We start from the raw sequence: 22,261 nt of genomic DNA, 5'->3' as shown, positions 1-22,261 counted from the left end.
ATGCATGGACTTCACTTGATGTCGTCGTCAACCCATTATTGTCCGACTGGTAGGCATGGATTTCCTCTCAGATAACCAGATCAGAGTGAGAAGGCCTTAGGTTATAGACTACTGCGCTGACCAAGTGCATATTGGTAGACTTCCCCATCCAAAATCTCAAACATATAGATAACCACGATGTTTTCGTTAACCGCTATAGCAAGCGATAATAAATTTCTAAAGTCATATGATTTAACAGTTTTACTTAAATTCCTAGGCTATTTAAAGCAAGTAGGAATAATACTTATTCGAAAAAATCTCTTAACCCAGATCGTAGAAAGTGGAGCTTCTGTAGTCACGGGTCGTATATACGCCAAGAAGAATGTGGGTCAAGACTACAGGCTGCTCCCGCCGATGCCTGAGACAACTGGCCCTAACGTGAAACACTTGTTAACTAAAGATTTCTATAAGGAACTGCGTCTTAGAGGATATCAATACAGGTAAATTGTAACTAAGCAAATACGAGACTAAACATAGAAAAAATATCAGCATTGAAAACATATCATAAAGAATATACATACAAATAAATCTAACTGGAGTTAAATGATTACGAAATCGATATGAAACGAAATAAAAAGTGTACTCATATCATTTTTACACAAGATGAAATTGTCCAACATGCCTAATTATTTTGTCCTTATTTTTAGATAAATAAAAATAATAGAAAATTACTTACTAACGTCTATATCATAAAAAAAAACATAAATAATTCCTCATACCTACATATTTCTGTTCCATAAAAACATTAAATGATTTTCAAAGAAATCCATCATTCTTTCAGTGGTCTCTTCCGTGGAGTAGTGGGCTGCAACATCGAGGGTACTCGAGGCAGGCTCGCCTGGGTCAACAACTGGGTCACCTTCATGGACTGCATGTTACAGATCAAGATCATTGGGCAGGACACCCGTGGTCTCTTCGTCCCCACCAGGATCGAGAAGCTCTGCATTGACGCCAACATGCACTATGACGCTATCTCCAAAATGAACCCCGACTCCACCAAGCAGTCCTTTGAAATCCGTTACTACCCCAATGTTGATGTTATAAGGTAATTTTGTATCTTCTTCATCATTGTTGTCATTATTAATCATTGTACCACTGCAAGGCACAATTGTCCTTTCAGTATGAAATAGACTTAAGTCATAGTCTATACCACCCATTTTTTGTAAATATTAAATACTTAATGCAAAAATAGTAACACAGAAATTGTCCTAATTTTTTTTATATATTCCAAGTATTTACTAGAGAACCAAATTTCTCATTTTTTTGTGTAAATATAAGCCCTGAAATGAAAGTTTAAAGTTTGACCTATTACCTAATATTCCTTGTGATAACACTTTACATTGACTTTATTCCACCCAAAGAATTTTCCAAACAAAAAAAAACGATTTATGTAACTTTTTGCTGCCGATATTTCGAAAAACAGTGTAATGATATTTATTTGTTAATTTGCTAGATCTGGTGGTGTAGAAATTCGTGGACTACATGCGACACCCATTTCGAAGAAGGTACCTCTTGGAGTTCCAGTGCTTGAAAAGAACGTATTCCTTCCCAACATTGGCAAACAGAAGATGAAGGTAAATATAAATCGTGTAATAAAGACCAATTAAAAGGATGTACTTACGTTACAGAATAGTTTATTATATTCAGAAAAAAATATATATTTTTATTGTTGTTGTAGATGCAAGATATTCTACGTTCAAATATTCAGTTGGTTCTTGAGAATATTCAAACGTATAAAGTGAAGAGCATAGAGGTTGTAGATGAAGAATACAAGAACAACAATTTGGAACCCATAATTGAAGAAGTCAGCGAGATTCTTGGAGATCTACCTCTCGTGCAAGCTGAGCTATTACTTATATCAGAAGATCCCATTGAAATGCCGTCACACATAACTGTAGAAAATAAGAAAATCTCCGGAGAATCCAACACCGTTCTGTTCATTGGTGCTAATCTACTACAAAGGCCCCAGATTCTCCAATCAGCTGTAGCGACTCTACGAGACAAGTGCTTCGTTATCAGTCGTGAGAAGAAAATCCCTAACCCCAGAGACTATGCTGATAAATACGATATCATCAATATTCATGATACTGGCATTGAATATATCGTTCTTCTACGAAAGAGGGTTGGGTCTAGACCATCTAAATTTATTAAGATTGCCACAGCTGATCAATCATACGCATGGATCGACAAAGTCAAGGAGGAGCTTAAAGATGGACAGAAAATTGTACTGTACACCCAAGATGAGCATATCAATGGATTATTAGGTTTAGTTAACTGCCTAAGAAAGGAACCAGGTGGTGAAGTGGTTTATGGAATGCTGATAGCTGATCCAGCGGCGCCACCTTTCAATCCTGATTTAGAAATCTATGAAGAGCAACTGGACAAAGATCTTGCTCTTAATGTACTACAAGACGTAAGTTATATTTAATATTTATACGAAAAACAATTTCTACATTTGGACAATCTAATGTAATTGGACACGTAAAATAATTGACAAAAAAATACGAAAGAAGCATAATTATAATGGTACCAGTAAATTTAAAAAAATATGCACAACGTCATCTCTGCTCTATATTTTCAAAAGCAATGCACCATATGATTGGGAATGTCAATCTGGCTACAGAGCGTAGATACCATTTTTAATATAATTAAAATCAGTTAGACGTACCTTTAAACGTGAAAAAATATTTCGTTTTCTATTTATTTATATTTCATCTAAAACCTATAATGCTTTTATTTCACAGGGACAATGGGGTACGTACCGGCATCTGCTGCTAGGAGACTTAGAGAAAGTGCGCGCGAACCATGCCTTCGTCAACACACTGACTATTGGTGACTTATCTTCGCTGAGATGGCTCGAAGGACCAATCAGAGCCGACAAACCCTTCAGTAACCCAGAGAGCTTGCTTATACATGTAAGTATTGTTACTAAAAAGAATTTTCAGTCACATGTTATAGGTAATATATGGAAACACTAGACGTAGTCGATCGTTATAATAAAACACAAAGAAATCGTGGAACTAAAAATAAAATTGGTTTTAATGTTATAATATTCCATACGTTTCTGTTTGACTCTCGCTCAGATGAGAAAAAGTAGTCATAACATTGGATAGATTAGTTATTAATTACAGATGTTACTCAACATCAGTTATAAGCTGCTCCTCTAATATCGTTATTAAAACAGTTACTCATAATTAAAAAAGTGTAAATAATTATCGGCTACGTAATTGTTTTTGATATAGTTTCATCTACGTTCATAATTATTTACTTTTCATTAATGACTTTTTATTTGCTCTTCTTTTCTCTCTTCCGGTCTTCACCCTTTTCTTTTGCGTTCAGGTATACTGTTCTGCCCTCAATTTCCGTGACATCATGACGGCCACGGGTCGTGTCACGGTGGACGCTGTGGCTCGTGGAAGACTGGCCCAAGAATGTGTACAGGGCTTCGAAGTCGTTGGAAGGACAATAAAGTATGTACAACGATATACAAACTAGAGATGTGCCGAGTCAGGCCGACTCGAGTCAGTACTCGAGTACTTACATAAACTCGCATACTCGAGTACCAATAGTGATACTCGAGTACCAGTAATACTCGAATACTGACGTTACTCGTACACTACAAATACTACTCGTACAAGTAAAAACTTGATTAATTTTGTGTAGTGAGTGGCGTTTTTTTTTTTTTTTTTGCTCTTCCGTGCTATTGGACTGTATGTTGTGCAAAGTACTCGAGTACTTTGTGAATACTTTGGACTCGAGTACTGACTCGATTCTTTTTTATATGAGTACTAAAGTACTCGAATACCAAAAATGGCCGACTCGGCACATCATTAATACAAACTTTTGCTCACATACTATAATAATTCCATCATCTTTTAGATATATGGTATTTGCTCTGTATGAGCGTTTTCGCTAAAATAACGTAACTTTTGAATGGATGAATAGATGAATACAACCAGCATTATTTGGGGCGTTGCTTAGACCAAAACCAGGGCCCAAAAGCCTGGAAAATTGACGTAACATCTTTACTTAAATTGTCAAAAATGTATCAACGAATATTTTTTACATTTCTTAATGTTGACTTGATGGCGCTCATAGTAATTAATGGATACAAATCATCGCAGACCACTTTTTATATCTCGATCAATTCAGAATTATACTTAGACTGTAAATTGTATATTTTCGTTAACTCTCAACAGTGGCACCCGTGTAATGGGTATGGTCCGCAACGCTGGCATGGCCAACATGGTGGAAGGTGACAAGGCCCTAATTTGGTCGATCCCAGATGAATGGACATTCGAAGAAGCAGCCACAGTACCGGTAGCTTACGGTACCGTTTACTACGCTATGGTAAGTTCTAGAAACTTGTTTGTTTCGACATTTCTTCTTATACTTAAGTGTTCTCAAAGGTATATCCGGGATTGATCTAAAATTCTTCGATTTTTTTTTTGTAGTTGATTTAAAATACATTTATATTAAAGCGTACACTTTCTTCTAATACGACTACAGTTGCCAGTCTTTACCTGAAAAAAGTACTGTTATAATAAAAAAATAATGATATTTTTTTTATAATTTACGAAATTATCATCGATTGTTATAAAATGAATAGTGTATTTTCTAGACTCACATTTTCTTGCCTAAACCTTCAACAAACAATTTTTGTTACCTCTCAAAAATTTTGGAAAAGAAAATAGGAAATATGTAATAAAATCATGAATCCCTTTCCAAAAAAGAATTAAACAAATTAATCACAAACAAAAGCTAATAATGTTTAATTTGCACTTGATCAGATAATGGTTGGACAAATACAACGTGGGGAATCTATCCTCATCCACGCCGGCTCAGGCGGTGTGGGGCAAGCCGCCATCAACGTGGCGCTCCACTTCGGCTGCGAGGTGTTCACGACTGTCGGTACCGCTGAGAAGAGGGCCTTCATCAAGAAGCTGTTCCCGCAACTGAAGGGTGAGATATAAATGCATTCGTTAAATCACTTTTTTATAATAAAGGAGTAGCAGACGAGCTTGCAGTCCACCTTGTAAGTGTGTACTGCTGCCCTTAGACATCTATAATCAACCTCCGATACGATTAGTTTTCTACCATAAGTCGGCCACAGATGCGGCGCTTCCCTGAGGAATAAGCTGGAACCTTAACTCACCCTTCAAACCAGAACACATCAGCGCACTGCTGTAATTAGGCAATAATAGGTGTGGCAGTAGTGCCACAGAGCCGTAATTTGAAGTTACGATTATTTTATAAGTAATTCTACATCCAAGAAAACAGACACCAAATATGCCGGACCAATTATTTTTACGCACCTTCATTATGTGTGTAAATTAAATGGGTATTCCGAAAAAATATATAACTTTCTTAAACATATTGTTTTTGAAACGTTTTTAAATGTGAAATTATTATTGTATACAGATAGCAACATTGGCAACTCCCGTGATACATCCTTTGAAGACATGATCCGAAGAGAGACCAAGGGCAAGGGTGTCGACCTCGTCCTTAACTCTTTGTCTGATGAAAAACTACAGGTAACTTCATTATTATTAGGTAAATTGGTATGATAAAAGAAACTAACCAAATGTGATATAAAAATCAAAACTTCGGCAGGTACATATACGCTCTTATGAAAAATATATAAAAAAATGTGTAAATCATCATGAAGTATTTTTTAAAATGCTTGTTTACTCTACATCACATTTTTATTAAAAACAAAACAAATAAGATTTCTAATACCATAACAATATTGTGTATTTTATTCTGAAAACCATTCTTGGCAATTTGTTTCTTTTTCAAAATTAAATTTATATTTTATTTTTATGTTTATTTTTCTTTAAATCTATGGATGTAACATTTCTTCTTCTTCATTCCTTTTAAATTAACCGTTTAATTTTTCTACAGGCGTCCGTCCGTTGTCTCAGCTACAGAGGCAGGTTCCTCGAGATTGGTAAATTCGACATCAGCAACAACACGTCCATCGGCATGTACTTCTTGTTGAAGGAGACCTCCTTCCACGGCATCATGTTGGACTACATCTTTGACCAGACCTTCGAGTTTAGGAAGGTTAGTTTTTTCTTCATTGTTATTATTTTTAGATTACCGCCAAGAAAACTTTTTCGATCGTATATTTTTATGCAAATGCAGCAATTATTGGGCTATGTCTTGATCGATTGAGACTGTTTTATTAAGAATATTTTAATCGATTCCATCCCCAATCTATAACTAACATTGTGTACCTAACGATTATTTTATTAAGCTTCGTATATCATGTTAAAATAACAGCACATCAAATTGACCATCTCCTACTACTATTTCACTATTACTCCATATATCCATCCTATTATTGTATTAACAGTTGTCTTTCTTTCTTCCACCAGCGGCTCCAAGATCTCCTCCTCAGCGGTATCGAGAGTGGTGCAGTCAGACCCCTCACCTATTGCACCTTCGACAAGAACGAAATCGAAACCGCCTTCCGTTATATGGCAGCCGGCAAACACATTGGCAAGGTTAGCATGAAACCAATTGATTTAGATGATTCTATTTTTAATGCCTTCACTTGCTTTTGTAGAATTTACTTAATTTTCTTCTTACCATTGACTTACCCATGAATTTACGTTTTGTTTAGTTTTTGTTTTGTGCAAGTTACTTATCTCTTAAGTCTGTATTGTTAATGATCTTATACATATCTTTATCTCCAAACACGGCATCTCTATTTTTAATTTATCGTCGTTTCTTTTTAAGATTTATTTCATTATTTGTTTATAATCAGTTATTGTTGATTCTTTAATTAATTAGAGCCACTAAAAACATGTTCACTATGATTTCCCACAAGGCTTTTATAGATAAATCAGTTTCTATCTCCAATATACGAATAACTATGGCACCATAATTCTCTGATACTTGTAAGTAAATTATTTTATCAGCTTTATTTGTTGTTAAACAGGTTATCGTCAAATTACGTGATGAAGAACGTTCTAACCGCCCAATAAAGCCTTCAATAATGCAAATAGAAGCCTTGCCCAGGTAATTAAACCTATCTTTATAATTTTTAAAATCAATACAATTATAAGTCATAATGTACTATGTTACAACCACCTTCTTCCACTTCTCCAGAGCCTTCATATATATAATATTTTTTTAGTTAATTACAAGCTCTTATTTAACTTGATGTGTTAGTTCGTATGCATGTGAGAGTCAAATCTTGCTAGTAAATTTGACCCAGTATTCCGGAATACTGGTTAACGGATACCAGTATCCATTATCCATTATCTATTACGTAAAATTTTGCAAACATGTTTCATTTGTATGACAACGCATAATTAACTTAGTGACGTCATTCTGAAATCAATAAGTTTTATTAAAAAAATAGTCCGACATTTTGGTGTGTTTCCAAAATTGCGGACAACATATTATTTATGTGCCTCTATTACTCGTATACGCTATCGGATTTTCAAAGGAAACGAGAAGCTCGCTATAAAAATATTTTTTAATCCTATTTCATATTAATAATTAAATGAATGTAACTATTTTCTTAGATTCACATGCTACGAAGAATTCGTGTACGTAGTAGTCGGCGGTCTCGGAGGCTTTGGTCTAGAGTTGGCTGACTGGCTCATCTTGAGAGGCGCCAGGAAGGTGCTGCTGACTTCACGACGTGGTATCACCAATGGATACCAATCTTCACGGCTCAGGTAAGATTGGTGATAATATAATAATTTGAAGGTGGTAGAACCCTTTGTGGTTCGACTCCGGCGGCACCACCGCCATACCTATTTCTACCTAATAACAGCAGTGTTAGGCGCTGCTGTGTTCCGGTTTGAAGGGTGTGGTAAGGGAGATAGACTTTTCCGAGGCGTTCCAGCTTAGTCCTCAGGGGTAGCGGCGCATCTGTGGCCGACCTCAGGTAGGAATATCTAATCCTATCTGGGGTTGATTACAGATGTCCATGGGCGGCAGTAGCCACTTACCATCAGGTGGACTGCAGGCTCGTCTGCTACTTTCATATTGTAAAAAAAAAAAAAATAGGTTTAATACACTTGGACATTGGGTTATTCAACTCTCACACACACAAAGACGTACCACCCAGGTCCAGAATAGAAATCTAAACTGAAGAATTAGACATTTATAGGCTTCAACCTAGAAATTAGAAATGATTTGATTTGAATCACCAATAATTTGTATAACACAGGTATTTGTATTGCACACCTTACTCAGGTAGGGTACAATTGTAGTATCAAGAAGCAGCAAGTGCATCACCAAATTCCAGGAACACACTTAACAAATCATGTAATAACTATGTGCTTACATCCATATCAATTGAATTGGAAACAAACATACTATTACTTCTTATTTTAAATATTTAGTCAAAGATAGATGCTGCTCCTTCTCTCTACTTATTTTGCATTATTTACCTATTTTTGGGTGTATAGTGGAAACTACTGAATTACGTATTATTTTTAAGATAGAATAAATGTATTCGTTTACTTCCTAAATAAATAAGTAAAATAAAGAAATAATAAATAAACGCTTTCTACACTCACATACCCACACTAGGATTCCCTGTGTCGTGGGTGGCATGGACACACACATAGACAAATACACAAACACCCAGACCCAGAAACGGAAATCTAAATTCATCATTTAGACATCTGTATGGCCGGGGATCGAACCCGGGACACTCTGCGCGTCAGACCGGTATGGTGACCGCGCCGCCACGCGGGTCGTCAAAGTAAACGCTTTACCACGTAACACAGCAGTAGATTTCGTTCATCGTCGATCATTGGTCAAAGTTGCTTGATTGACTAATTGAAGTATCCTATTAATCTTGCTTTCAGAGCATGGGCGGGCTACAAAGCTGATGTCCAAATCTCGACGCATGACGTCACCACCGAAGCTGGCTGTGAAGAAATGCTGAAGATGGCCAACGCCATGGGACCCGTGGAAGCTATCTTCAATTTGGCTGTGATCTTGAAGGACTCTATCTTCCAGAATCAGACCCCAGAGACCTTCAAGATATCATTTGCACCCAAAGCCATGGCTACCATGCATCTGGATAAGCTGTCGAGGAAAATGTGCCCTCAGTTGAAGTAAGTCTGATTTTCCTTAGTATTACAGTTTTACCAATTATTTCAATGTAAGAAATTATTAAAATACTAGAATTAATTAATTGCTAATGTATATTGAAATTAAACAAATACAGGAATTTGGTGTTAATTTCTGGAAAAGTTTAATTACATGTAAAATCATATTGAAGTGGTAATGTAATGTCTCTCACATCATTACGGCAGGGTATGTCAGCTTCAAATACGAGCAAGAATATCTTCGATCACTAACAAGAACAAGAATATATTATAATGTTTCCACCTTCCAATTAAGATAAATGTGGGCTGTCAACATGAGTATTACGTGTAATATTTTAACATAAAAATATTTTTGCCACAAGTAGGTAACTTACATCGTCGTGTTGTTATGTCAAAACATAGATTAGTGAAGATTACTCAACCCTAACAAGAAAATGTAATCAGTTTTGACAATTGAAATTGTCACTGTCATCTATTTTCGTATTTGAAAAATATTTAAAAAATGTAGTTTTAGATCATTTACGAATAACACGTGAAAAAAATGCGGAGAAATATTCGCACTTTTTCTTCGATTTCGAGTTTTTGCACCACTTAACTGCACATGTCATTGTTGCGCGTAAATTACACCATGACATCCGTTAAATGGCTGACACATTTGTCAGCCGTTTAGGCCATTTAATGGCTTTCTTCAATTACACGGCGGTGAGATATCTATACATTTTTAGTGCACTTCCCAAAAATAGAGGTTATCTATTCGTCCATATATATTCGTCAAATGTTCTCAATTGTTTTGTATAAATTTATTCGAAATTTCTAAGTTAAGTAATAATAATTTATGTTAAAAATATTATCTTTTTCATTTTATATGAAAATAATGAAGAAAAAATTTCGAAGCGTTACTTGTGATTCCTGTGAATGCAAATAATACAACATTTTTGCTCAAAAATATTTTTTTCACATTCGCATTTCATATCGCCCGTTGACGTGCGTGGCCTAAATACTCCTTTCACACTTGGCCTGTTGGGGCATTCACCTATAATCTAGAATACGGGGAGAAGGGAATATTCACAGAAAATACATTTTAAAAATTAAGCAGGGAATGATAATTGAGTATAGATTTTAAAATAAAGAATGTCATATCACAATTATTTTTGTCATTATAGTTATTTTTGTCTGCTTCTTTATTTCTTGTTATTATATCTTATATCTTTGTTATTATGCGTTAATTCTAAGATGTACCGATTTTAAATAGACTTCCGATTTATCTAGAAAACCGGTCATTAAACGATTTAATTAGAAAAGACTCCACGGAATGCATAACTTATTAAAGTACAAGCCGTTAAGCTATGGGAAATATGCCCATATTGCCCATAACTTAATGGTTAACTTGTGGGCAATATGCCCAAATTGCCCATAAAGTTATGGCTAGTATCTTTTATACGCAACATGTGTATACGACCGGTATAAAGTTGCAGTTTTTAAATTTTAGAAACGGTTCTATTCTAAAAATCACTCGACATTCTGGACATTCTATAACGTAAACAACAGTTTGGAACTCTCCATTTAATCCACACTGTTATCCGCTAACTGACGTCAAACACATAGATTCCTAAAAAGTAACACACGATCAATTTTGGATAACCAAACCTAGCGTACCGTTGAATGAAACTCGATTAAAATGTCTAGCCGTTCTGTCATGTTTTGAAAATCGAATACCTGATAGGGAAGCGAACCGATGACCGTCTGAAATTCTTGAATGTTAGAGAAAAATACTGGGCTCAGTTGTACGACATTCGAACTAATAACCACTTTAACAAAAAACGGAAGAAAATGTAGATGACGGGAAACATCATTTATGTCACTTTTGGAAGGTGTTGTAATCTACCAACTCGCATTAATCTATAACATTGTTTTTGTGGCCTAATGCCCGTTATCAATAATGAGTCTATCCAATATTTTGTCTCGCCAAAAGCAACATATGACAATCACTTCATACTTCATAGGAATAGTCTAATTTAGGTAGGTAAAATAATTAGATTCATTAATAAAGAGCGTAAATGCTTATCATTTTAAAAGAAAACTCCTAACCAAAAGTGGTGCGCTAAATACCATACCAGAAGTTATTGACCGAGAGTTACTTTGTCCAAATTCAGGAACTTCGTGATATTCTCCTCCGTCTCCTGTGGAAGAGGTAACGCCGGTCAGACCAACTACGGCTGGTCCAACTCCGTGATGGAGAGGATCTGCGAATGGCGGAAGCAGCTTGGTCTCCCAGCCCTTGCTGTCCAGTGGGGAGCTATTGCTGATGTGAGTTTTATTTTTATTGATCTTCATAGAGATGGCGTTATTTCCATTCTAGAGTATAAGCAAGATTCTGCTAGTCCTGCTTGATTATCTTGCGAACACTGAAGCATACATGTCTGTATAACATGCTGATGTGACCGTGTTAATAGAATACTGAAAGCAAGAAGATAAGAATCAATTGAAGCATGTGTTTTATCTTGATTTTGAAGGATTGAGTTCAACTGAAAGCAAAAATTCGGTAGTACTAGTAGTTGAATTTGATTTGATGTTAATTTAATAATTAATTTACTTAAGATCAGGATCAGGTTGATTATGATTTGAATTATAGCGGCATAGATGTTTTCTACCTTTGGGATGTGTAATTTTTTTTACAAATTAACTACTACATCAATGTTTTATTAAAGAGATCGACGCCTAACCACATCATATACAAAATAAATTGTAAATTGAATCCCTTCTAGCTTTCGTTTACATGTCATCAGAATAGCAGCTCCACGAGTTTATTTAATGAAAAACATTCCTCAATTATTTCAGCATTAATTACTGGCATCATCAACATTTTCACTTAATTAATTATTCGCAATATTCGGCCTTCATCTGCGTGACGTTGCGAGTAATATTTCATTTTGCTCCAAGCTGAACTTCATATTTAAATGTGGAGTGGATTCAGTCGGTAATAGCTTATTTCTCATATGAGGCGTGCACTAATGGGCATTTAAATTGTAAAACGAATTAATATCTGCTCCTGTTTTTAACTATCGTTTTTCGTCCGCAGTTTTCTGTTTACCTTAAGGGTGTTATTATAATTTCCAGCTATTGTAAAAAAAATATTTACATTTAAGCTGACTATCGCATCTTTGTCCTACAAATAAATTTGAATGATTTTTATTTTCGGGGGCTCTCGTAAATAATGATAATTAAATAATTATCGTATTTCTTTTTTATATGTTAATTGAATGCAATACGTTGTACCTACGTTTATTATTATTATATTGATTTCAATGTTACAACTTTCCAGATGCCATTATTATAATTAGTTCAATTTGATGATTCCAATGTACTTCTTCTAACTGATCTCTGATTGTAAATAACTTCATTTCTATCCAGGTGGGTCTAGTAGCAGACATGCAGGAAGAAGATGTTCAGCTCGAGATCGGTGGAACATTGCAGCAGAGGATTTCATCTTGTCTCCTCGCTTTGGACAAGTTCCTCAAGCAAGACGCTGCTATCGTGTCTTCCATCGTGGTTGCTGAGAAGAAGGCTGGAGGGTCTGGCTGCGGGAATATTGTGGATGCTGTTGCAACTATTATGGGTAATGGAGTAAAATTTACTTTTTCATCATTGTCAATTCATCATTACAGAACCTCTACTGAGGCTACATGAAATTTGGACATTTGATTCCTTTTATGACGTAGACACCCATAGAAAAAATATTTATTTCATGAATGGATGAAATTAGTACTTAGCTGTTTAGAAATAATGAGAGCCATTATACTGTTTAGAAAATCAACCCCTGACGGGATTAAATACGGGTTGAAAGTTCTTTCTAATTACTTATTAATATGGACTGATTTATATAAGTCAAATATATTTTAGCTGTAATTATTTTCGTCCCACTACTGGACGTAGATGTATCCCTGGATTGAGGAAGGCTTTACCACGCTAAACTAATGTAGATAAGTAGAGGAAGTTACAGGTTAATATAGAAATGCAAAAAGTACTAAATTTTTACACCTTTCATACTTTGACCATGTAAGTTCCCTCAAGATATTTTAATCCCCATTAAAACAAACAAGAATTCATTTTTAATAATAGGAGTATTATACCCATTTTAACAGGTATCAAGGATCTGAAGACGGTGTCTCAGCAAGTGTCGCTGGCTGAGCTTGGCATGGACAGCATGATGGCGGTGGAGATCAAACAGACGCTGGAGCGAGAGTTCGAGATATTCCTCACTGCTCAGGACATCAGGACGTTGACATTCGCACGGTACGACAATCTACTTCCGTCCGAAGTTTCGAGTATTACCTACATTGGTACATCTAGGATGTCCATTTAGGAAAGGCTTGACGAAGACTAAACTTTATTACAAGAAAACCCTAAGTCGCACTAAATCACGAATCTTTTCAAGAAAATCCAAAGACACTCCGTTTAACTTAAATGTGGTCAATTTATGTTTGATCGGCTTCAGGTACAACCAGTTATATATGGAGCTGGTTACAAATGTCCATCAATGACAGTGATCACTTACCATCAGGTAACCTGCATTAAAAGTAGTGATAGCCTAGTGGTTAAGAAACGCGGCCCCTCTATCGAGGGGTCCGAGGTTCAAATCCCAGGCACGCATTCTGATTTTCAAATTTATGTGCGTATTAGAAATTAATTATCACTTGCTTAAACGGTGAAGGAAAACATGGTGAGGAAACCTGCATACCTGAGAGATTTATAAAAAAAAAATCTTAAAGGTATGTGAAGTCTACCAATCCGTACTTGGCCAGCGCGGTAGACTATAGCCTAATCCTTCTCATTCTGAGAGGAGACCCCTGCCCAGCCAGTGGGACAGTAATGGGTTGATAATGAACCTGCATGTAAGTTTGCTATTTATATCTACAAATAAATTATATTTGATCCTCAGATTGCTGGAACTGACAGCCCAAAGAGAAGCAGCAGCGTCCACTGCTGCGTCAGCTAGGACTACCGCGGCCGACGGTTCTGCCGGCTTAAGAGTCCTCGTCAGGAACTTCGGAGATGAGAACCTGGTCTCAGAACCCATTATATACCTGCCGACCATGGTTAGCGATGGCACTGAGGTGAGTTACGACTTACGTTATATAAATTGATGATTCTGATCTGAATTTTATATGTGAGATGCTGTTATCAAATTTGGTAATTTGTATGTTAGAAATTGCTGTCTCCAGCAATACAATGTGGCCCACTTCTGTGGCCCACCTCTCATAGAAATATCTAATCCTATCAGGGGTCGAATGTCCATGGGCGGCAGTAGCCACTTACCATCAGGTGAACTGCATGCTCGTCTACTACTCCATATTATAAAAAAATGGCTGCAGCCCTTGAATTCCATTGACGATCTAAAATCAAATAGACAGCTTATGTGAGGTGAACCTGCTTCTACACGGCTAGGTCACATGTGACGCTAGACAGATATCTTAATAATGAATTTATATTTATTTTCTGGGTCAGACTGTTTGTGTATTCGTCTTTGCAAGGCAACGGCAGCTACGAGAACAATCCAACATTCTCATCATTATTATGGAAATTGTTTTCAGGGCGAAGAGACTGTTGGAGAATCCGAAGCCGTCATGTTCGTGCTACCAGGTGTTGAAGGATGTGTTGCTGGGTTAGAGCCGTTGTGCAAGAGGTTGAAGGTTAAGGTCTGTGGGCTGCAATACGGCGTAGAGCACAGGAACGACACCATAGATTCCATTGTGGAAAGATTACACCAGGTAATTGAAAAAAAATAACCCGCGATTTTACCCGTGATTTAAAGTAAATGCTTGGAGATTTTATGGGTTTAAATTTAATTGCACAGAGCATATTTGTTTCTGAAGTAAAGGTAACCTTAGTTACTCTTTATAAGATCAACTAACTGCCAGTGAAAGCCCCGTCAAAGTCAGTCCAGCCGTTTCGTAGATTATCGGGAACAAGCAGACACTCAAAAAATTTGATTGTTACGAGTATGTTGTTTTAAGTACTGTTTGCAAATAGTAAAAAGCTGTTATTTTGACATTACAAACAAACAATTTCATGTCAATTTTATTTATTTACTTATATACATTTTGTCAATTCGAGAGACTCAAAATGACTCTAGTATCTAAAAATGGTTCTACTATCTTTTAAGCTATTTCCTTCCAACACATTTTAGACTTTACATTTGATATTTTCTTTACCTATAAATTATTTCTATTTCCAGTCTGTAAGGTCTCGGCTGAACCCTGGAGCACCCTTCATCCTTCTTGGCTACAGTTTTGGTACCCTTCCTCTGCTTAAACTGGCTAGCATTTTGGAAAATGAAGGTATGAACAAAGGTTTTATTTTTATATAAGAAAACGAACATGAAGGCTATCTGATGGTAAGTGGCTACTGCCGCCCATAGACATCTGTTGTCAACTTCAGATGAGATTATATTACTACCTGAGATCTGTTACAGAGTCATTCCTACTTTTGACGACTAAATGGAAAGTATCTGATGAGCATGTCTCCTTTAGCATAAAAAACCTTTACCTTCAAACCAAAACACAGCAGCGCTGGCACATCAATTGTCAGGCAAAAAAATATGTAACCCATGCTTTCGAATTTGACCCACACAGGTCTACCATCTTCCACTTTTTACTGCAATAATAACCCTCTTTTACAGGTCACAAAGGTACAGTATTCTGTTTGGACGGTTCTCCAGAATACCTCTACGGTATGGTCACGTTAATCCTAAACATTAAGAGTGAGAAAGACTTGCAGAACAGTCTCATATGCCATTCCATCGACCTCGTCGCTCCGAACAATGAGGTGACCAAGAACCTAAGAGAAAAACTGGACGAGATCGAGTCATACGAAGACAGGATTAAGCTTGCGGTCGACATCTGTCCCGTGCAAGAGAAGTACTCGAAAGAGTTCATAGCACTCATTGCTCAGGTGTCCTACGACAGACTTAAGATCGTCGTGAATTACAAAGTAGAGGATGTGAAGAAATTGAAATCCCCAATCGTCTTGTTACGGCCGAAGGAAAATCCACCACACTTGGTAATAGAAGAGAACTATGGTCTCGATAAGTTCTCAGAATGTCCTGTCAACGTTCAATATTTCGAAGGTAATCATGCTAGTATCATTGAGAACAAGGACTGTGCGAATGCCATCAACAGAATACTTCTGGACAGTGATAGCCAAGTTGGTAAGACTCCACAGAACGTTGTAACTAGCATGGTTGAGAATGAACGTTCGATAAAGGCTTAGTTTCTCGTTGTATCGTTTTTATCACGAATTTTGCTCTGCTCAATTGATGATGCTGATGATGATGATGATTGACGATGGATGATTCATCAATCTTAGTATCGATTTTGTCGAAAGGGTTTATTAATGTAGGTTGAAACGTAAATTAGGGGTTTTAGGGGTAATATTTTATAGTTGTAGTTAAGTTATTAAAACGGACGTATTACTTAAGTAACTTAGTTATTTAGTTAGTTAAGGATCTTGTAAGCAACGTATTTGTAGTTAAGAAAGTATTTATTACGTAAATTAAAGTTTTAATTAAGATTTCTCGATAAGAGACCAGTACCAAATAAATATTCATTAGTGATAGTAATTGTATTTATGGTTTCTTTGTTTGTTTCTTGCTTTCTTTCTTTCTTAGTATTATTCATGGTTGTTTGCTGCTGGGAGAGTTAGGGTTTTAAATTTAAGGATTAATATAGATTTTGTTGTATCAGTGCATATTTTCTTAAAGGTTTTATGTAGGTGTGGAAATATATGTGTGACAATTTTCTGAAAATGTTTTTTTTTACCCCTTTTATATAAAAATAATAAATTAACTTATTTTGGGATGAAAAAACATAAACTATGCATATTATATAGATTATATCATAAAAATAAAGGCGTATACTACACTCACACATATACATTAGAATTCCGTGTACTGTAGTTACTGAAAGAACACACAGATGAATAGGAATACACACACGGATGAATACAAAACTTCACTATAGGTACACACAGGTCTGAACAGGGCCGGATTTAAGGGAGGGCAACCGGGCGGCAGCCCCGGGGCCTCGACAAAAGAGGGGCCCCCACAATAGAGACGTCGGATTTTTTTTTAATTCCGACTAGTAAGCACTAGTAAAAAAAATTATACATATTTTCCTTTGATATTATTTTTCGCTGTTTTACCTTTATCTACACTACTTTGTACAAACATGAATACTAGAAGAATCTACCTTCGTTTCACAATAAAATATTTATTGAAAAACTCAACTGAAAAAATTGTTCATTTTATTCGGAAAATAATTTGGGGCCAGGGGGCCTCCACTCCTTTGTTGCCCCAAGGCCTCTAGACCTCTAAATCCGGCTCTGGACCTGAATATACCGAGATATTCGCCTGGCTGAGGATTTGACCTGGATATATACGTTAGACAGATTTTGCATTCACTACATTTGCTATGACATAACATAGTATTAATTAATAAAATACAAAATACAAATGTTCATGAATAATAACTAATTTGCCTAATATTTTTAACAATTTATCTTCAAAAATAGAAGTAACAAACTTCACACAATGTAATATGTGTGTAGCAAAACGTTCCTTCCAGAAACAACACACATATTGCATTAATATTCATTTGATTAATTATAGCTATGAAACTAATATTAGCGAATCCATCACAAAATCAAATGAATCATTCGATATTTGTATAAGGGTGCCTTTTCACTAGATGTGTTCGCGTAAAACTGCTACTCCGCTGTGAATATAGAAATGAATCGAGTCGCAATAGCAAATTGTATGACTACACCAGCTCGCAACAACTTCAGAGAGGACTAGTAGCAGGGAACTGTACGTTAGGCACCAGTACCCTTAGTGTGAGTCGTGAGTATTTACGTTTGCTCGAAAACATTAACCGTTTAGTTTGGACATACAGCGCCCCTGTGGATCATATCGGAACTAAACATTCGCATTATGAGTTTAAAAAACTGTTTTTTTTTTATAATGTAGGAGTAGCAGACGAACATGCAGTCCACCTGATGGTAAGTGGCTACTGCCGCCCATGGACATTTGTAATCAACCCCAGATAGGATTAGATATTTCTGAGATCGGCCACAGATGCGCCGCTACCCCTGAGGACTAAGCTCGAACGCCTCCGAAAAGTCTGTCTCCCTTACCACACCCTTCAAACCGGAACACAGCAGTGTTGTGGTGTGTGCAGGTGTGGCGGTGGTGCCGCCGGAGTCGAACCGCAAAGAGTTATACCACCTTTAACATTCAACTATGACGACATTTAATTATACAAATAAAGATACAATGCATTTATTTTTACATTTTTAATTTAATTTTGATAGCGCTATTGTTCCGTTTTAAAAACTTACTGTGGAATGTTAAAAACTGAACTGAAACTGACACCGAATGACATATTTTTTCTATGCTGACACCGGATGATATCTTACGAATTTTCGATCAGGCCACGTGTCCTGACGCGATAACATTTTTTACCTATCAAAAAGCGCACAACGCTGCTAAAGAAGTTTTCACTTAAAAAATCCATCTTTAAAGGTCTCCATCATTTAAAAAAGTAAATAATCGCCGCCAGTGTTCAATGTTTCCCTTAGTGTAAACGGGCCCTAAGTTCTGACAAGCGAATTCCCGTAATCAGATTCCAAACGGCCCACGTCAGCGGAACGGTCAGTGCTTCTCAAATATTTACCGACCATCTAAACTAACTGCTTTTGTGAATTAATGTTCAGTTAGTTTTGTTTAGTTTAGAAATTGTTTTAGGAAGCGCTTTGATGTGAGTTTTCTGTGTAATTTCATAATGCCTTTTTAAGGGTTTCTAATTAGATTACTCGTGTCTGTCTGTCCGGCTGTGACAGCCAATTTACTTTGAATCTACTGGACTAAGTTCCTTTTTATGATATTTTTATAGAAGAAACAAACAAACATACAAACAACCTGCTTGTAAGTGGCTACTCCCGCACATGGACATAATAAACCCCAGATAAAATTGTAGTCTTATCTGAGATTAGCCATAAATACCTTGCTACCCCTGAGGACTTAGTTTGAACACCACAAGTAATGATGCCCTCTCTTACCACACCCGTGAAACCAAAAGACAGCAGCACTCAATACTGCTATTGCTCGGCAGAAATAGGTGCGACAACGGCCATCAGGTGAACTGTTAGCTCATTTACTACTTCTACTAAATAAACAAAAACTTCAGACAAATATTGTACCAATTTTTACACTGAACATCATACTTACGAAGCAACCACTAAACACTCATGTATATCAAAATCTATAAAGCCTCCTTAGCCTTTACGACTTTCCTATGCACTATAACTGCGCAGCTTTGCTAACCACATCATTACCGTCTAAGTAAATAGATTCAGGCAATTTACCCACGTCGTAGCGCTACGGCGTAGGCCGACGTAGCACCTTGCTACGGGCTATAGTAAACAAACGTGTACTACGAGGTCTTGTCCCCTACCTCGTGTTTTTTTTTATTTCATAATATTTAACTTTTAAACGAGCAGTCCAACTAATGGTAAGTAGTCATTATCATCCAAAGACATAATTATCACTTTCATATAAAACATGGGTTCTAACTGAGACCTATCCCTAAGCACTAAGATGGTCGTTTAAAAAGAAAAAGACGTTTTCTACACTCACAACCTGTTATATATGTGTTTACGTTATCTGTGGCTTGGCCACATATAAAAACCTGAAGAATTAAATAAATGTCATTATGTCAATAGCAACCTGGTCTATTATTTACATTCTGTATTTAATATCATCCCTCCCTAAAACTTAAAAATATTTTTTATAATCTACAGGGGGACGTTTCCGTCTTAACCATTTAGGTGGTGATGGCGATCGAGATCTCTGATCAGAGACCGCTTCGTGAAACTCCTCTTCCTCCCCAGGAATTTCTAGTTCAGGTTCAGGCGTCACATCTGAAGTATATTGGGCTTCTTTGTGTCCCAGAAGATCTTTATCAGATGAAGCATTCTCTGATGATTCAGGTGTTCCCGCCGTCACTAATGTTGCTTGATTATTTTGCGAGGAAAAATGATCAGATGGTAAATGATCAATTTCTGCCGGCGAATGGTTTGATGCTGGTATCACAGGCGATGAACATACGTCTAGTAATGAATCTCTTCCATCACGCTTGTACTCACTTCCTTTGACATCTGGTTTTGAATTTTTCCCATCACGGTTATAGTCACTTCCTTTGTATGAAACTATATGATTTTTATGTTTCTTAACGTCAACTGAAGTAGCACAATCTCTTATAACGTACAACACTTTGCCGATACGCTTACGCACAATCCCTTTACACCATACATATTTGTTTTTATTACTGAATTTCTTATATAAAACAATATCGCCTATATTCCATGGCGGTCTATTTTTCCTACTTCTAACTCGTGTAAACTGCGTATTTTTAATAGGATTTGGAACAGTAGGTATCGAGAGCGGTGACGGAGGAGAGTACATTAAATCTAACCGAGTTTTAAGTTTCCGACCAAATACCATTTCGGCAGGTGATAAACCTGTAGCAGAGTGTACGGAATTTCTATAATCCATGAGATATCTTAATAAAACTAATTTACTCTCTTGTTTATTGCATTTTGAGAGTATACAAGATTTTAAACCCCTCTTAACAATTTTGACAAAGCTTTCAGCTTGCCCATTGCTCGCGGGATGATAAGCTGGTGATGTTAAGTGAGAGATTTTATTTAATAAGCAAAATTGTTCAAAATCTTTAGAACAAAACGCTGTACCGTTATCGCTCACTATAGTATCAGGTAAACCAAATCGTGATATAAAATCGCATATTTTTTCTATTACAGCTTTAGAAGTTGTCGTGGCGGTCATATTATATACTTCAACCCATTTTGTATACGCATCAACCACAACTAAGTATGATTGACCCAGTATCGGGCCAAGAAAGTCAATATGCAACCGATGGAATGGATTCGGCGGATATTTCCAAGGTTCAGCAGGCGATGGCCGCATTTGAATGCAAACTTCACACGACCCTATCATTTTCTCTATAGCGTTATCAATACCAGGGAACCAAAAACGAGAACGAGCTTCCGCTTTTGTTTTCACTATTCCCAAATGTGAAATGTGGAGCTCCGATAAAACTTTAGACTGTAATGACGCTGGAATTACGATTTTATGGCCCCTCATGACACATCCATTTTCGAATACTAATTGCAACCTACAGTTAAAAAAAGGCTTAAAATGAATGTTTGTTACTTTCGAAGGCCATCCCTGTAACACATATTTTTTAACCCGATTTAAGATGCTATCCTTTTCTGTTTCATCGCGTATGACCTGCGCTGTTACTGGCATACTACCATCCATGACAAAACATACATATGCAGCCCGGTCGTTTAACCCTTCCTCCTCATCTGTCGTACCCGTCGCAGTCGACTCTGGAAGACTAGCTCGCGATAAAAAATCTGCAATATTATCCGCACTACGAATGTATTCTATTTCATAGTTATAACCGCTCAAAAACATCGCATATCTCTGCAAACGGTTTGCGGATACCTCTGGAATTCCTTTGTATGGACCAAAAATTGATATCAAAGGCTTGTGATCGGTACGAAGCACAAACGGACTTGATCTTCCATATAAATACTGATGGAAGCGTCGCACTCCGAAAATTATAGCGGTCGCTTCCTTCTGTATTTGGGAATAACGTTTCTCAGCCGCATTAAGTGTGCGCGAAACAAAAGCAATAGGTCTCTCAACACCGCCGACCTCCACTTGAGATAACACTGCTCCTAAACCACACGGAGAAGCGTCGACCGTTAATATTAATTTTGCATTCTGATTAAAATGCGCGAGAACCTGGTCCGAAGCTAAACATTTTTTAATCTCTTCGAACGCTTTCCTATGATCATCAGTCCAGGTCCATTTAACACCCTTTTTTAATAATTCATATAAAGGATTCAAAATAATAGACGCCCCTGGAACAAATTTCCTGTAATAATTAACCAACCCTAGAAAAGATTGCAACTGATTAACGTTTGCAGGAACCGGTGCTTCGAGTACAGCCCGTATCTTTTCTGGTGATTTTTTTAAGCCATCTTTAGTAATTATA

At 36.7% G+C, this 22,261-nt stretch overlaps 1 protein-coding gene across 1 annotated transcript in view; it reads left to right on the top strand.

The window, feature by feature from the left end:
* Positions 1-16,926, top strand: part of FASN3 (Fatty acid synthase 3) — a 43,949-nt gene extending 27,023 nt beyond the window's left edge. The window contains exons 20-40 of the mRNA XM_073078120.1: positions 310-479; positions 821-1,084; positions 1,493-1,613; positions 1,718-2,452; positions 2,784-2,954; positions 3,379-3,509; positions 4,239-4,389; positions 4,830-5,001; positions 5,461-5,573; positions 5,944-6,105; positions 6,420-6,548; positions 6,986-7,065; positions 7,578-7,733; positions 8,877-9,128; positions 11,276-11,429; positions 12,534-12,738; positions 13,265-13,415; positions 14,062-14,236; positions 14,714-14,890; positions 15,358-15,460; positions 15,802-16,926. Of these exons, the coding sequence (XP_072934221.1) occupies positions 310-479; positions 821-1,084; positions 1,493-1,613; positions 1,718-2,452; positions 2,784-2,954; positions 3,379-3,509; positions 4,239-4,389; positions 4,830-5,001; positions 5,461-5,573; positions 5,944-6,105; positions 6,420-6,548; positions 6,986-7,065; positions 7,578-7,733; positions 8,877-9,128; positions 11,276-11,429; positions 12,534-12,738; positions 13,265-13,415; positions 14,062-14,236; positions 14,714-14,890; positions 15,358-15,460; positions 15,802-16,391 (4,362 nt within the window). The 3' untranslated portion in view covers positions 16,392-16,926. The remainder of the gene's footprint in view (positions 1-309; positions 480-820; positions 1,085-1,492; positions 1,614-1,717; positions 2,453-2,783; positions 2,955-3,378; positions 3,510-4,238; positions 4,390-4,829; positions 5,002-5,460; positions 5,574-5,943; positions 6,106-6,419; positions 6,549-6,985; positions 7,066-7,577; positions 7,734-8,876; positions 9,129-11,275; positions 11,430-12,533; positions 12,739-13,264; positions 13,416-14,061; positions 14,237-14,713; positions 14,891-15,357; positions 15,461-15,801) is intronic.
* The last annotated feature ends 5,335 nt before the right edge of the window (positions 16,927-22,261 follow it).

This window comes from Epargyreus clarus, unplaced genomic scaffold, assembly GCF_041222505.1.
Source record: "Epargyreus clarus isolate Ecla_fem2 unplaced genomic scaffold, WU_Ecla_fem_2.2 ptg000012l, whole genome shotgun sequence".
NCBI classification, from domain to species: Eukaryota; Metazoa; Arthropoda; class Insecta; order Lepidoptera; family Hesperiidae; genus Epargyreus; species Epargyreus clarus.
This window is presented reverse-complemented; position numbering and strand designations above follow the sequence as displayed.